The sequence below is a fragment of the Pimephales promelas genome, chromosome 15 (assembly GCF_988280905.1).
Source record: "Pimephales promelas chromosome 15, fPimPro1.hap1.1, whole genome shotgun sequence".
Classification (NCBI taxonomy): domain Eukaryota; kingdom Metazoa; phylum Chordata; class Actinopteri; order Cypriniformes; family Leuciscidae; genus Pimephales; species Pimephales promelas.
The window spans coordinates 1,588,502-1,602,674 of NC_142783.1; the positions used below are offsets into that span (position 1 = coordinate 1,588,502).

The 14,173-nt window shown below is 40.0% G+C and overlaps 1 protein-coding gene across 1 annotated transcript; it reads left to right on the forward strand.

Moving 5' to 3' along the window:
* Positions 1-9,830: 9,830 nt before the first annotated feature.
* Positions 9,831-12,103, forward strand: LOC120462446 (uncharacterized). The gene is made up of 2 exons (XM_089120013.1): positions 9,831-10,238; positions 10,441-12,103. Exons 1-2 carry the CDS (start codon positions 9,951-9,953, stop codon positions 11,914-11,916), a joined length of 1,764 nt encoding a protein of 587 aa, XP_088976139.1. The 5' UTR covers positions 9,831-9,950; the 3' UTR covers positions 11,917-12,103.
* The last annotated feature ends 2,070 nt before the right edge of the window (positions 12,104-14,173 follow it).

Consider the following 14,173-nt stretch of genomic DNA (forward strand, 5'->3'; position numbering starts at 1 on the left):
CAACGCACGCACCTATTAAACATAATGCCATTATCATTGTATTTATAGGCTTATGGGCTTTATTTGTGTGCAGAATAGGCCTAATTATTGAAACATTTCTCTTTTAAGGCCATTCCTGATGGAATATGTGATTGTGTTTCGTGACATCTTGACAAAAAAAAAAAAAATGTATGCCACTGACTGACATGCTTCTAAATCTATAGTTATCCAATTGTGGGGCCTTAAAACACCTTAAAAGGCACATGTGTAGATCAAGAACATAAAAAATTCCTAAGTGAGGGATCCTAAGTGATTCCTAGCAAGATCACTTTCGTTACCTCAGTAGGCTATTTAGAAATTCCTGCATAGTACCCTGGGTGGAGACCATTAATTTTGTGCAAAAATATTTCATTAGCCACTCACACATTAACTTTGTGCTCAATAACTGTTATAAATATGAGGGGGGTCCTTGGAAATTTTTTCCCCTGAAAGGGGTCCCTGGCACCAAAATGTTTGAGAACCCCTGGTTAAGTCTATGATTAAGGTAGGATGAAGGGGTACATTAGCCATACTGAATTGAATCCCAACAGTTATGGATCGTATTTAGGAACATAGTTAATTCACTCATTAACTCATCATCATATATTTATTCAGGACATACATATAAAATGGTCCATAGCACTATACAAAATAAAGTACATTCAAAATAGAAAAGTAAAAAGATGAAAATTGTAAAAAAAAAAAAAAAAAAAAAAAAAAGGCTAAAGTCAAATTCAAAAAATTCAATCTCTATAGTAAGAAAAATAACCATCTCTCCGGTTTCATTTTATGAAGTTTACCAAACATTGATGTAAATATGGTCATTGCTACGTTATGGGAGCAGTCTATTTCCCCCTTAAATCATTCATTTGTACATGCACAGCGTAATTATTTATATTTTATGTTGGTGTTGTCATGGTTGTAATCCTGAACGGGCCACCACGGCATACCTCTTTGCATGATCACGAAGGTATAGGCTAATGGCTGAATCCGAATATTTAAGCAAGATCACGGGGATCAATAACCTAATACAGCCTAGTTGTGCAAAAATAAATATCATGAGACGTCCATCATCAGATGAATGACATGGAAAAGTTAAGTTAGAGCCGCTAAAGCCAGTGCAACTACCAATGCGAACATGAACACTAGGCTTTTCCCTCCAAAAATATAGTCTAAAACGTATCCAAGTTGTCACCCTGCCTCTCCAAATGCAACACTGACATTAACCAAATGCAATACCAGCTTAAAAAGTACTTGGATGTGTGTTTTATTTTAAATTTAGAATTTACCGTTTAATAATGCAATCGCTGTTGCCTGTCCATAGAAGAACATGACAGCCCGCGTCTCTTTTGGAACTATTGGGGCTTCCATGAACCACGTCACAGGCGACAAAAGCGTGTCGCAGTGCTTGCGGTGACAAAAACGTGTCGCAACTCTCTCAATATATGGCTCTGACCCATAGATATCATATAGAGACTAGATGCCCTATCCCCAAGTTTCCGAGGGGCGCTCCTGTAAAAAATAAAATGGGTGAAACTTCCGGTGAGGCGGCGGAAGTAGCATTCCAATGGTATTTTGTGTGTTAGTTAGCGAAGAGGCTAGCTGTTTTTCGGAGAATTATTTTACTATTGAAAGGGGTGATGAACTGAGAAATCAAATTTTCCTTGAGCTTTTGACATCTAAGAGGTCATCATATTATAAGAATATCCTGTAAGTTTCAGAACTGAAACGTCCTTGTTAGTCCAATAAAAGCTTTTATTGACACAGCCTCTAAAAACGACTCGTTTTTAAAAGTGGGGAACTATGACGTCAAGGAGGATAAAACACCACCCCCGCAGAAGAAGATCAACGTCTGCTTCACCACGGCAGGTTTAGCCCCGCCCACCGATTCGCGCATTACACACATAAGTATCATACATGTAGTGCTACATGCTTACCTCGTGATGACAAACTGGATCGCTAAGGAGCAAAACAGAATATTGTGCAGTGCCGTTGTGGAAGAAGACAGTCGCTGCATAAGCTTCCTGTGGATTCCAATAGGACTGCATGGATGTATGACGTTGACTGCATTTTTATGACTGCATTTTAATGACGTTCCAGCTGATGAGGGTAAAACATCGTCGTCTGTTCGCTTCATTTCACTGAGGATTGTTTTGTCAACAAGACTGGATTTGCAGACCGATTAAGAGTAAAGAACGGTGCTGTGCCGTCTATATTGGATCTGACAGGAATATTGTGCAACACACGGACTCTGGGTTGAACATGTATGGGCGAATCCGGTTGCCATTTTACAACATTGGACGTTTTTTCCCCATGTGCACCGACGGGTGAGTTAAACTCATTATAATATGCAAAACTGTTCTCCACTCACAGCAGTGGGTGTTTACTTCCAAGTCTTCAGTGCGACACGCCCCTAAAAACCGACTGTTTTTTAGGTAGGCTCACAATCAGGGTACAAAATAGCCTATTACTTGTTCATTTTGATGTTTTTGAATGCAAAAACCAAGCGAATGTTATAAGTTGACCTCAGACAACAATATAATAAAATTTAAAAAGCCAGTTCATGACCCCTTTAAAGTCGCAAATCTTTATGAGAGATGTCGTTACGGAGCTCAGGGACAACGTGCTGTTCGCGGTTGTATGTATAACCGGACTAAACTAATTCAATGGCTTAAATTAAACATGATTGCTTTGAACATAAGCTGAAAATGAAATCAGAGTGATCCTGCCAACGACTGTAGTTTCCATCACCTCCCAAAAGACGACGAATCATCCTGTGTACATTTGTTTAAATTCTTAATATTCTATAAACTCTCTCAGCATGTGATTGGCTGTTCGCTACTGATGTTACAGCTAAACTCAGGATCAAAGCCTGTGTTGACAGAATACCAAATGTGCCAGTTAATGTATTCAAGTAGCACATTCATTTATAATTTTGAATAAACTCCAAAGCACAATGACTAAGTGTGTATTTTTTTTATTTTAATTGTTTGTCAGCTCGCACAACTGTCACCATGCCTTGATGAGTATTGATTATTAATAATGTTATTACTGTATAATACTCCCAATCAACTACTGCGGAGGGTAAATGTACCGGAAGTCGCGCCCACTTTGACGCAAGGCCTCATGGGGCGTAGGAAACTTGTGGACAGGGTGCCATATTTCTATAGAGCCTTCCAGGCAAAAACCTGGCTAAAACTCACCGTAAACAGAGCTTAATATGTAGCGAAAAACACCAAATCTGGCAACACAAGCCACCAGTGTCGCACCGCGGCCGCCGTCGACAAAGGCGTCGTATGATCATTTACATGGATTTTATAACTAGGTTGGTGAGGATGGGAAAAATCTTACATTTCTCAGTCGTGGCCCCTAGGCTGTGGAATGATTTGCCTATGTGTGTTAGGGTAGCCCCCAGCATTGAGACTTAAATCACGACTTAACTCACTTTTATTCATTGGCTTTCAAACCAGACTGAGAGTTAATCTGCCTTTTGTTTTGTTTTGTCTTGTCACTTGTTTAACTGTGTCTTGTGCTTTTGTCATGTGTTTATAATTTTGTATGAAATTATGTCAGTGTTCAACACTTTGGCAAACCTTGGTTTTTTAAATGTGCTTTACAAATAAAATTGTATTGTATTTCTGTGCAAACTTTGAACTAGTTCATTTTAAAATGTGTGAACTGAACTTTGAACTAGTTCATGTAGAAAGTGAACTTTCCCAACACTGGTTGCCACTCCCACGTGACCTGCTGACTAGGTTGTTGTCAACTTTTTCATTGTTGTCATGACAGCGCAACTTCTCGTTCCGTGAACCTCTGGAGTTGTGAGTTTAGACTTTTTTTCGACTTTTTTTTTTTCCGAACTGTTCCTGTGGTGTTGAGCAACTATAATTCCTGTTAATCCTATAATTTTATATTATTATGTATTTAAAGTGAATAACTTGTAATGAAAAATAAATTAAATTAAATAGCTAAAGTAAATCATAAGTGGAAGTGCATCTGCAATTCATTGAATGTTCAAAATATTAATCTTTATTTAGAAAAAAAATACACATTGGTTGGCCTATTCATGAGCATATATCAGCAATTACACGTGTTTAGGGGATAGGGCATTATTAATATGCCATGTAAGGTGGTATGTGCTAGAAATGGGTAAACCACTATCAGTGAGTCTGCCCGCCGCACCAAACAGTGTCCCACATTGTCCCTCAGAAACATACCCCTTGTCCCCCCTTGGGCTTATTAGCAGGTGGTCACCCCAATGTGAGCGTGCCAGGGGTGGCCACTGACGAGCAGAAGACGGCAGCTGTTCGCGATTGGCCGGTTCCATGCAGCCTTAGGCAGTTGCGGGCTTTCCTAGGACTACCGTCGTATTATCGAAAATTCGTCCCTGGGTTTACCACTGTTGCTGCTCCCCTCCATGAGTTGACAAAGAAATCACAGCTGTTCCAGTGGGGGCAAGAACAGCAGCAGGCTTTTGAAAGCCTGAAGGAGGCTCTGTGTCATACACCAGCCCTGCTGAAAAATCCAGCTAAAACCAGCCAAGGCTGGTTGGCTGGTTTTGGCTGGTCTCCCAGCCTGGTTAGTTGGTTTATCAGGCTGGTTTTAGAGGGGTTTTGAACACTTTTTCAGCTGGTCAGGCTGGTCTTAGCTGGTCAAGTTGGTATACCAGGCTGGGAGACCAGCTTGACCAGCTAAGCCAGGCTGGGTGACCAACTAAAACCAGCTACTTCCAGCTTAAACCAGCTAAGACCAGCCAACCAGCCTAGGCTGGTTTTAGCTGGATTTTTCAGCAGGGAGTCTTGGCTGCCCCAGACCCTGGATTGCCATTCATCCTGGACACAGATGCCAGCAATGTAGCTCTGCGTGCGGTTCTCTCCCAGGACCGCACCCAGAGCTACATTGCTGGCATCTGTGTCCAGGATGAATGGCAATCCAGGGTCTGGGGCAGCCAAGACTGGTGTATGACACAGAGCCTCTCTGGATAGCCTTCTCTGGATAGCCTTATCCCAAGATGGCCGCCACCAGTTTGGTTCCTTTGTTTGTTTGGTTGAGTTGAGCTACTCTTTTATGTGTCTTTTGTGTCCCTGGCTTTTGCAATATCCAACAAAGGAGTAGGGTTCCTGCCACTGGCCTGCTAAAAAATCGGATTTTCTGAAAACCCTCTGGAAATTTGAAATCTATTCCGTTTTCTTCTTGGATCTACTTGGATTTTAACTTGACCATGCTCTTCCTGCAAGGATCATCGATGCTGTTTTAACACAGTGCATCTGTGAAGCGTCTCTGGATGGATTAAACCATAACAAGTTTCACGGATCACTGAAAAGTCTGCGTGTTGATCAACATTTTTGGACAAGTGAAGCGTCTCAGGATTGTTTTACAAGACTCACAGGACTCTGCGTTGAGCCCTCGGAACCTTTGTTCAACTTAGGTTTTATGTTTTGTGAGGGCACAATGCATCTTTTGTTATTTTTACTATTCGCAGCATTTAATGATGGATTTAAGTTGCGGCCAACCCCACTTGTTGACGAACATAACCGGGTGAGTACATTGCAAATATCCTACTCTTCAACTAAGGATGCACGCAGCTATCATCAGCCTATCCACCCTGCACAGCAACAAACACTCTACAATCATCAAACACAAATGACTCCATCATTATGCTTGCTGATAGTGAACGTCTTGAATAACTACTCTACTGTGCAATATGGATTCTCATCACACTTGTCAGCTAGTGATTGTGATGAAAAACACACAGTGAATACTAAATCCATTGTCTTATTACTTTTGCTGTTATCTGGAAATGTACAGCCAAATCCTGGGCCGGACTCACGACAAAATATATATTCCCCATGTGACTTTAAAAACAGATCCGGACTTGGAATCATGCATTTTAATGTTAGAAGTCTCCTTCCAAAAATGGACATAATAAGACTGTGGGTTGATGAAACAGATATGGACATCATGGTCTTATCAGAAACCTGGTTAAAATCTACAATAACAGACAATATGATTGCTATTGATGGCTATAATGTTTTCAGAACAGATCGTTTAGGTAAGGGGGGCGGAGTTGCTATATATGTTAAATCAAAATTCTTAAGCTCAGTGACATTGTCAGTAAGTAAAATCAAACAATTTGATTTACTGGCATTGAAAATAAATTTATACAAGGACACACACTTTACTGTCGTTGGCTGTTACAGGCCACCCTCCGCCAAAAAAGAAACTATTTCTTCTCTTTATGAAGTACTAATCAACTTTAATGAATCCGAAATAATTCTAATGGGTGACTTAAACTGGGACTGGCTTTCCCCTGCCTCTGAAAACATTAAAGAACTAGCTGATTCTCTGAATCTTACACAACTTATTGACACTCCAACTCGTACAAATCCAAGAGATCATAGCATATCAACATTGTTGGATGTCATTTTTACAAACATGCCACATAAATACACATCGACTGCTGTTTTTTGCAATGATGTCAGTGATCACTGTGCGATTGCTTGTATAAGAGATACAAAATTACCTAAACATAAATCTCGTTATGTTTTTAAAAGGTGTTTTAAACGTTTTAATGAACAGGCTTTTATTCATGATCTGTACAACTGTAACTTGGAGACTGTTTGTCTGATACCTGATGTGGAACATGCTTGGGAATATTTTTACAATGCCTTTTCAGCTATAAGCATGCTCCTGTAAAGAAATTTAGGATCAGCGGTAGGAATAACCCATGGTTTACTGAAGAGTTGAGCTCTATGATCAGAAAAAAAAAATGTTGCATGGGGCAAGGCTCAAGTTACAAACTCTACTGCTGACTGGACTGCTTTTAGAACCTTAAGAAATAAATGCACAAGCTTGACCAGAAAAGCAAAATCAGATTACTATCTAAAAAATGTGTCCGAAAATCTTAATAACCCCTCCAAATTCTGGAAGCAAATTAATTCTCTGTCTGGCTTAAATTCTTCTGCAGGTCTCCCACAACATATTTTTGTAAATTCAGTTGAAATGTGTATCAAAAACAAAACTGACATAATTGGACATTTCAACAATCACTTTGTATCAGCTGCATGTATTCTTAACGAGTCCAAACTAAATTATCATCGTTCTGATTCCAACACTGAAACACCACCGGAAACTTTTGTTTTTAAACCCATTTTAAAAGAGGATGTCTGTAGTGCTCTTAAAGCTATTGACCCAAAAAAAACAACAGGACCAGACAACCTAGAACCTTTTTTATTGAAGGTTGCAGCTGAAATTATAGCTAAGCCGATAATAGATCTTTTTAATTGTAGTCTGCAGACCAATTTAATTCCCAAATTATGGAAAGCAGCCTATGTGCTTCCTTTGTTAAAGGGTGGCGACCCTTCAGATCTTCACAATTATAGGCCGATTTCCAAACTCTCTATTCTGGCAAAAATCTTGGAAGCTCAAGTAAATTGTCAACTAAAAGAATACTTGGTAAAACACAATATTTTAACTGATGTACAGTCAGGTTTTAGAGCTGGACACAGCACTGTTACAGCAACTTTTGTTGCTATTAAATGATATCATAAATGCTTTGGACAAAAAGCAACATTGTGCTGCCTTATTTGTGGATTTGTCCAAAGCATTTGATTCGGTTGACCATGAGCTGTTGCTAAATAGATTAAGGAACATTGGAATAGGAAACACTGCTGTCAGTTGGTTTAAAAACTATTTTACAGAACGAACGCAGTGTGTTTCTATAGACGGTCTTAAATCAGACTTTATAGAAATTACTAAAGGTGTTCCTCAAGGTTCGATTTTAGCCCCCATTTTATTTTCTATATTCATTAATAATATTGGACATGGTGTGCAAACTGCTAAATTACACCTTTATGCAGATGATACTGTGATATATTCAGTTGCCCCTTCACTGAACCAAGCCATAAATTACCTTCGGTTAGCCTTCAATCAGCTTCAAATCTCACTACATGGTCTCAAGCTAGGGCTAAATACTAAGAAAACTAAATCTATGATGTTTTCTAGGGCTCGTTCCCAATCCTCAGATAAAATAACCATTAACACACTAGATGGTGACCTAATTGAAAATGTTTCCTCATATAAGTATTTAGGTTTTTGGCTGGACAACAAACTTTCTTTCAAAGTTCATGTTAAAAAGCTTGTAAAAAAGCTGAAACTACGACTGGGGTTTTACTTTAGGCATAAGGCTTGTTTTAACTTGTTAGCTAGGAAAAAACTGGTGTAGGCCACTTTTTTAAGTGTTTTGGACTATGGTGATGTCGTCTACATGCATGCTGCCTCTAGTACTCTGCACCTTTTAGATTCTGTGTATCATTGTGTTCTACGTTTTATAACTAACTCTGGTTACCGTACTCATCATTGTACGCTGTATGAACTGGTAGGCTGGACGTCACTAAATCTACGTAGACAACTTCATTTGCATATTTTTCTATATAAAGCCATGTTGGGTAAATTGCCGGCATATTTATGTAATCTCCTTAAGAAGAACTCTAGCAGTTTTTCTCTCCGTTCCACCAGATGGTTTTCTTACCAGGTTCCAAGGGTTTTTACTGAGATGGGGAAAAAAAGCCTTCTCTTACTTTGCGCCATGGTCCTGGAATAATTTGCAAAATTTGTTACATCTAAATGATCTAGTTCCATTAAATGAATTTAAGGCCATGTTAAAATGCAATATAACTCAAAAATGTAACTGCCATATGTGACCTGCTCTTTTCTTTTCTGTGTGATAATTGTTTGTTTGTTTTGGACTGTTGTATTTTGTATATAAATTGAATCCGGTGTGCCGTCTTGGCCAGGTCTCCCTCGGAAAAGAGACTCAGTCTCAAGGGACTTCCTGGTTAAATAAAGGTTAAATAAAAAATAAAATAAATAAAAGGACGGGGAAAAAGGAGAGAGGGTGCTTGCCTACTACAGTCGGGCCTTCAGAAGGGCAGAGCGTAATTACTGTGTGACCCGACGAGAACTCTTAGCCATGGTGGATCCAGTCAGCCATTTTCGGCATCACCTCTGCGGTTTCCATTTTGTGATCCGAACAGATCATGCTTCCCTACGCTGGTGGCACGGTGGATAGAACGCCTGCAGGAGTTTCCCAAAGACTGCTCTGCCACTTACCCTTATATACCCAGACTAGAACAAAAGGCTTTTACAGTTGTTTTGGGTCAATTCATGGTTTTGGGGGAGAGGGGAGAATTATCAGATATCTTGAAGAAACACCACCCACCTCAATCTTTTTCATAATATCAATGACTGCAATGAAATTAAGACCAATCACACAGACATTTCAAATTGTACAAAAACAATAGATTCACAAGATACATCACATGTGATATCTAGGCATATTCTGACGCAACATTACGCACATCTGAATCTCACAGGAAATAGTACACCACCCAGGTACAGTAATTCTCGCCTACTGTTTTATGAATACTAAGGACCCTGACTATTTGTTCGCCTACTATGTAGTAGGGAAGAATGCGGTTTCGGATGCAGGCAAAGTATTCTCTAGCAGCAAATTTATTCACAAGTAATCCCAAATCATTAAGTTCTTGGTGTCACCAAGAAACACACATTTGAGAACAGAGTATGATTTCTCTAATGTAAGCAATTCAGGGCTTACAGCTTTGGCTTTTCACCAGACGCAGAAGTGAAACAGCAGGTCTTAGAAAACAGAAGTGAAAATTGCAGACATTGCATTAATACTACTGAGCAAAAGCGGAATAAATGCTCTTTTTTATTTTACATTTTAAGTTACATTCAATGTGACAGAGGTCAAATTAGTCCCATAAGCATGATGAAGAGAGGGTCCCATCATATTCCTCATTTCTTGCGTTTCACTTATTTCAGTAACACCCACAACAGCACCTCTGACTGTGTCCTTAAAGCAGCTGTGCTTCTGGTGTCTCTGCTCTATAACACGAGACCAGCGTCACACCATGTTTGCTCTGGGTCTGCTCACCTGTATTGTGCTGAGAGCATTCAGTGCTCAGGCAAAAGTGGTCACGAGCTTTGAGGACTGTAAAGAGTTTTTTTACAAAGAAGCAGAACCAGGCGGAATGGATCAGAATGCCAAGAGAATCTGTCAGTATACGGGAAGCAGTGGCCCTTTTTACGCTACGCTGTACACGGTTCCTTACAGGATTCCTCTCTACAGCGCCTACAGATTTGACCCTCAATGTGCGACCGACAGTGGAAGCTCAAACACCTGGCATTTAGAGCCACAGGTAAATATATGTGCTTCACTGTCTAACAAAAGAATTTCATCAGCAATTGAAGCTCTGCATTTCAGAAGAAATTACACAGTTCTGTTGTTCAGTTAGATTAATTATTGGTCTCCATTCTGTTTTGTCATTTCAAACAATATATAAAGTATGTTAGATAGATGGTATTTTACTGAAAGTTCTCACACAGTCATTGTTTCTGTAGATTTCCCAACCTCAATCTGGGACTCAATATATGGTCCGCGAGAATCAAAATGTTCAAAACAATTTAAAAGGAAATCAAGCCGTGAGCAGCGACTACAGTGACACCGGATATGATCGTGGACACCTGAACCCCAACAGCTTCCAATGCGGTGAAGGCCGTACGGCAACATTTACACTGACCAATGCAGCCCCTATGGACGCGTGTTTCAACCGTATCCACTGGAGGAGTTGGGAGAGCACTCTGAGGAGTTTGTTAATGAGAAAACTTGCCAGTGATTGTTTTAGGGCAACAGCCTACATTGTCACAGGTACAGTACCTGATGCGGATACACGAATACCACAAAGGGAAATCTCTAACGACCCTGAAAGGGTGACGGTGCCCTCTCACATCTGGACGGCTGTCTGTTATAAACACAACACTGTTGACAGCAATTCTTTCTCCTTCGGCTACATTGGCAAAAACCAGCCAGCAGATCCTAGCATAAGCCTGATGAGTGTCTCGAACTTGAACACTCAGCTTAGGCAACTCTATCGTGGCTTCTCAGGAACAGTCCAGATTTTTGGTGATGATTGTTTTGGTGACAATAATAAATTGAGCATGGTTCAGGAAGAGTTTAAGAAAGTAATTGGTATACGAGCGAACCAAGGAGTCCAGATGCCCTCAGATGTGCAGAACACGCTCGGTGCGCTAAAAAGGACCACCAGCACTGACAGCGTATCATCTAATATCAATGTCAAGTTGAGGAAGGTGACCGCAGAATTAGGCTTTAACAGCATGCACGAGTATTATTCTATGGCTGAGGATCTGAAGATTTTTGCTAGAAGTGCTTGTCTTATAACTCATGTTCAATCATCATTGAGAAGAAAAATGGATGTATCCGAGAGGTCCGATGCTGTTCAATGCCTGTTGGTCCCAGAGAATCAGAAGACTACAGCTGATGGATCGCCTTGCTCAAGCTTCAGTGACTCTGTTTACAGCTATCATTGCAACGCAGGAGATGAACAGAAGCCCGGCTGCTCCTCCCCCTGCCTCTACAGGGAGAAACCCAAGGGTTACTGGTGTTACTCAGCCCAGACGCTGATAAGGTGCTCACCACGGTACTCGCTCATCACGGCTGAAGGAGAGAGATGCAAGGATGATCACCCATGCGGCACATATGGCAAGGACTACTACTGGTGTTACAAGGTCGCTGGCGGCTGGGGTTACTGCAGTCCTCCACTGTGGAGCAGTAAAGCTAAAAACGGGAAGTACTGCCGCAGCAACCATGCTTGTGCCAAATATAGTTCAGGACATAATTGGTGCTTCACGGATGATGAAGGCAATTATGCAGAATGCTGTACCTCTGATGACTGCTTCTCTGCTGTGAAGGACAAAACCTGCCGTTCTAATCACATGTGCGGCTACCATGGTAAACATTACCTGTGGTGCTACACGGATTACGAAAACAACTGGGATTACTGTTGCAAAGATTGTTGATAATTGGTTTATGATTGTGAAATACCAATTGTGATTTAGATTGTACTTTGTGCTCTTACTAACCTACAAACTATCTATCATAAAAAAATGAAGAATCTCATGTGCTTCCGAAATTAACAAGTGCTTAAAATGTAACTCTTCCTGATGATTTCAATGCACAAACAAAAAGCCCAATAAAAACATCTATGAATCTATAATCCGTTTGAATTTTTTTTACACAAAGTTGTATATTTTGTTTTCATTAAAAACAAATCTCTTACACTCTGACAGAACAACAGTATTTTCATGAACTGTGTCCATATTCATATATATATATAAACACCCAGATCTCCAAACACACAGACATCTCCATACACTCCTCGACAGATGCTACAGATACTCAAGTAGTGTTAATTCAAGTTCTAATTTCAAGTCAAGTCACATTTATTTGTATAGCATTTTACACAATACTTTCACAATAGAAGTTTTATTAGACAAATGAAAAAGCTTGAGTCTCTAAATGTAAGATCCCTTCCTTCAAAAGCACTTATTGTTACGCAGGAGTTTCCTGCTTCACTCCCTCCGCACCCACGGAGGGATCCGTCTCCAGAGTATTGACTGTTGCCATGCAAATTATAGTTCCCATAATGCAGCTCTCCTGGACTAATCACACACACCTGCTCTTCACCGATAACACTCCTACCTGCACTTCATTTCCACATGCATATAATCACGCTTTTGCTATCACTCCATGCAAAGTATTAACATTCTGAGCAATTATCTACGTGTTCTGTTTCTCTGGTTTAGATCTTGGACTGTCTACTAGACTGTCTACTTCGACCTTGGACTGTTTCCTGGCTTTTTGATAATTCTCTGGTTCCCTCGACCCTGGACTGTTGCCTGTACTTTGTTGACTCTCTGCCTGCCCCGACCATTAAAGGGATAGTTCACTTTGAAATTAATTTTTGATATGTTTTATCTTACCTCAAGGGCATCCGAGATGTAGGTGTCTTTGTTTCCACAGTATTTTCAATTTTGATATTTTTCGGTCAAACCGTTGTTGTCTATCAGTCATACACTGGAGGTTAAGGGGGTCCTCCCCTCGGTCCACCTCAAAGAGCATGCACAGAGAAGTCCAAATTAAACATGATTGAATGCGTCGTAAATGTAAGTACACATTGATGGCCTAAGACATGAAACGAGCAGTTTGTGTGAGAAAACCAACATTATTTATATCGTTTTTACCTCTGCGCATGCGCCCAGTGCCCCCCCCCCCCTTTTTTTAAGTTTAGTAGGTGAGATAAAAGACACTCCTTTAAAACAAATCTTTAATGTTATTAACTTGGTGAATTGATTTCATTGTGTATTAGGCTTTTTGAACAAGATTCTGTGTAAATGATCATGTTGGTCACTATATTCATGAAATGAAAATAATTTACATAATGATCAACTTAATGTGTTTTTACAGTAGCCTATAATATGCAAAGTACAATTTTCTATTTTCTAAATAATCTCTGATTCTGTCCTTTTCTCTGACATTTTAAGAGTGACATAGGGCTACAAAAGATATTTTAGGTCTAACAGTTTGGATAGTAGTTAATATGAGAGCTGTTCGAAATTATTTAAGAGATAAGTATTGTGTTACTAAATAAGTATCTCTCTTTTACTTTTAAAAACTCTCATTTCGTCACAAAGTATAGTTTAACAAGTCATAACTAAAAGTGTGCCATGCATATAATTCAAGGCAATAACCAATGCGCTAATGGTTACTTCCTCCCTTTAAAGTTAGATTAATCTAGCAAAATAACTGGATTCTATTAACTGTGTTTTTCAAATGAACGGTATGTGATTTTATTGTTGGGTTGCCCTTAATCACTCTGTTCTCTCTGTTCCATGTCTCAGGCTGGCACTCACCCCTCTTCAATGTATAGACATTCCCAAACTTGTATTCACTTCAGTTGCTGCTTTCTGCTGTCTGCTGACAAATGGCGCATTTCCACTGCATAGTACGGTACGGTTCGGCGCAGTACGCTTTGACTCGGCGTGGAACAGTTCGGTTCCCTTTGCGTTTCCACTGCAGTAGTACCCCTTTAAAGTGTGTGGGACTGATCGTTATTTGCGCGCGCCTCTACTGCCATGACATCATCTTAAAAGCGCCACATTTTCAAACCCACAACACAGGAACAATGGAGACTATCGAGGGGATGGTGTTCCTGATTCTCGGTATGTGGTTGTTTTTAACTGCTAGACGGAAAAATGTGTTTAAAATGAGGCTGAT

Coding starts and splice junctions, on each gene's coding strand:
- LOC120462446 (XM_089120013.1), top strand. CDS start 9,951: ATGTTTGCTCTGGGTCTGCTCACCTGTATTGTGCTGAGAGCATTCAGT. Junction 10,239..10,440: donor CCTGGCATTTAGAGCCACAG/GTAAATATATGT, acceptor TTGTTTCTGTAG/ATTTCCCAACCTCAATCTGG.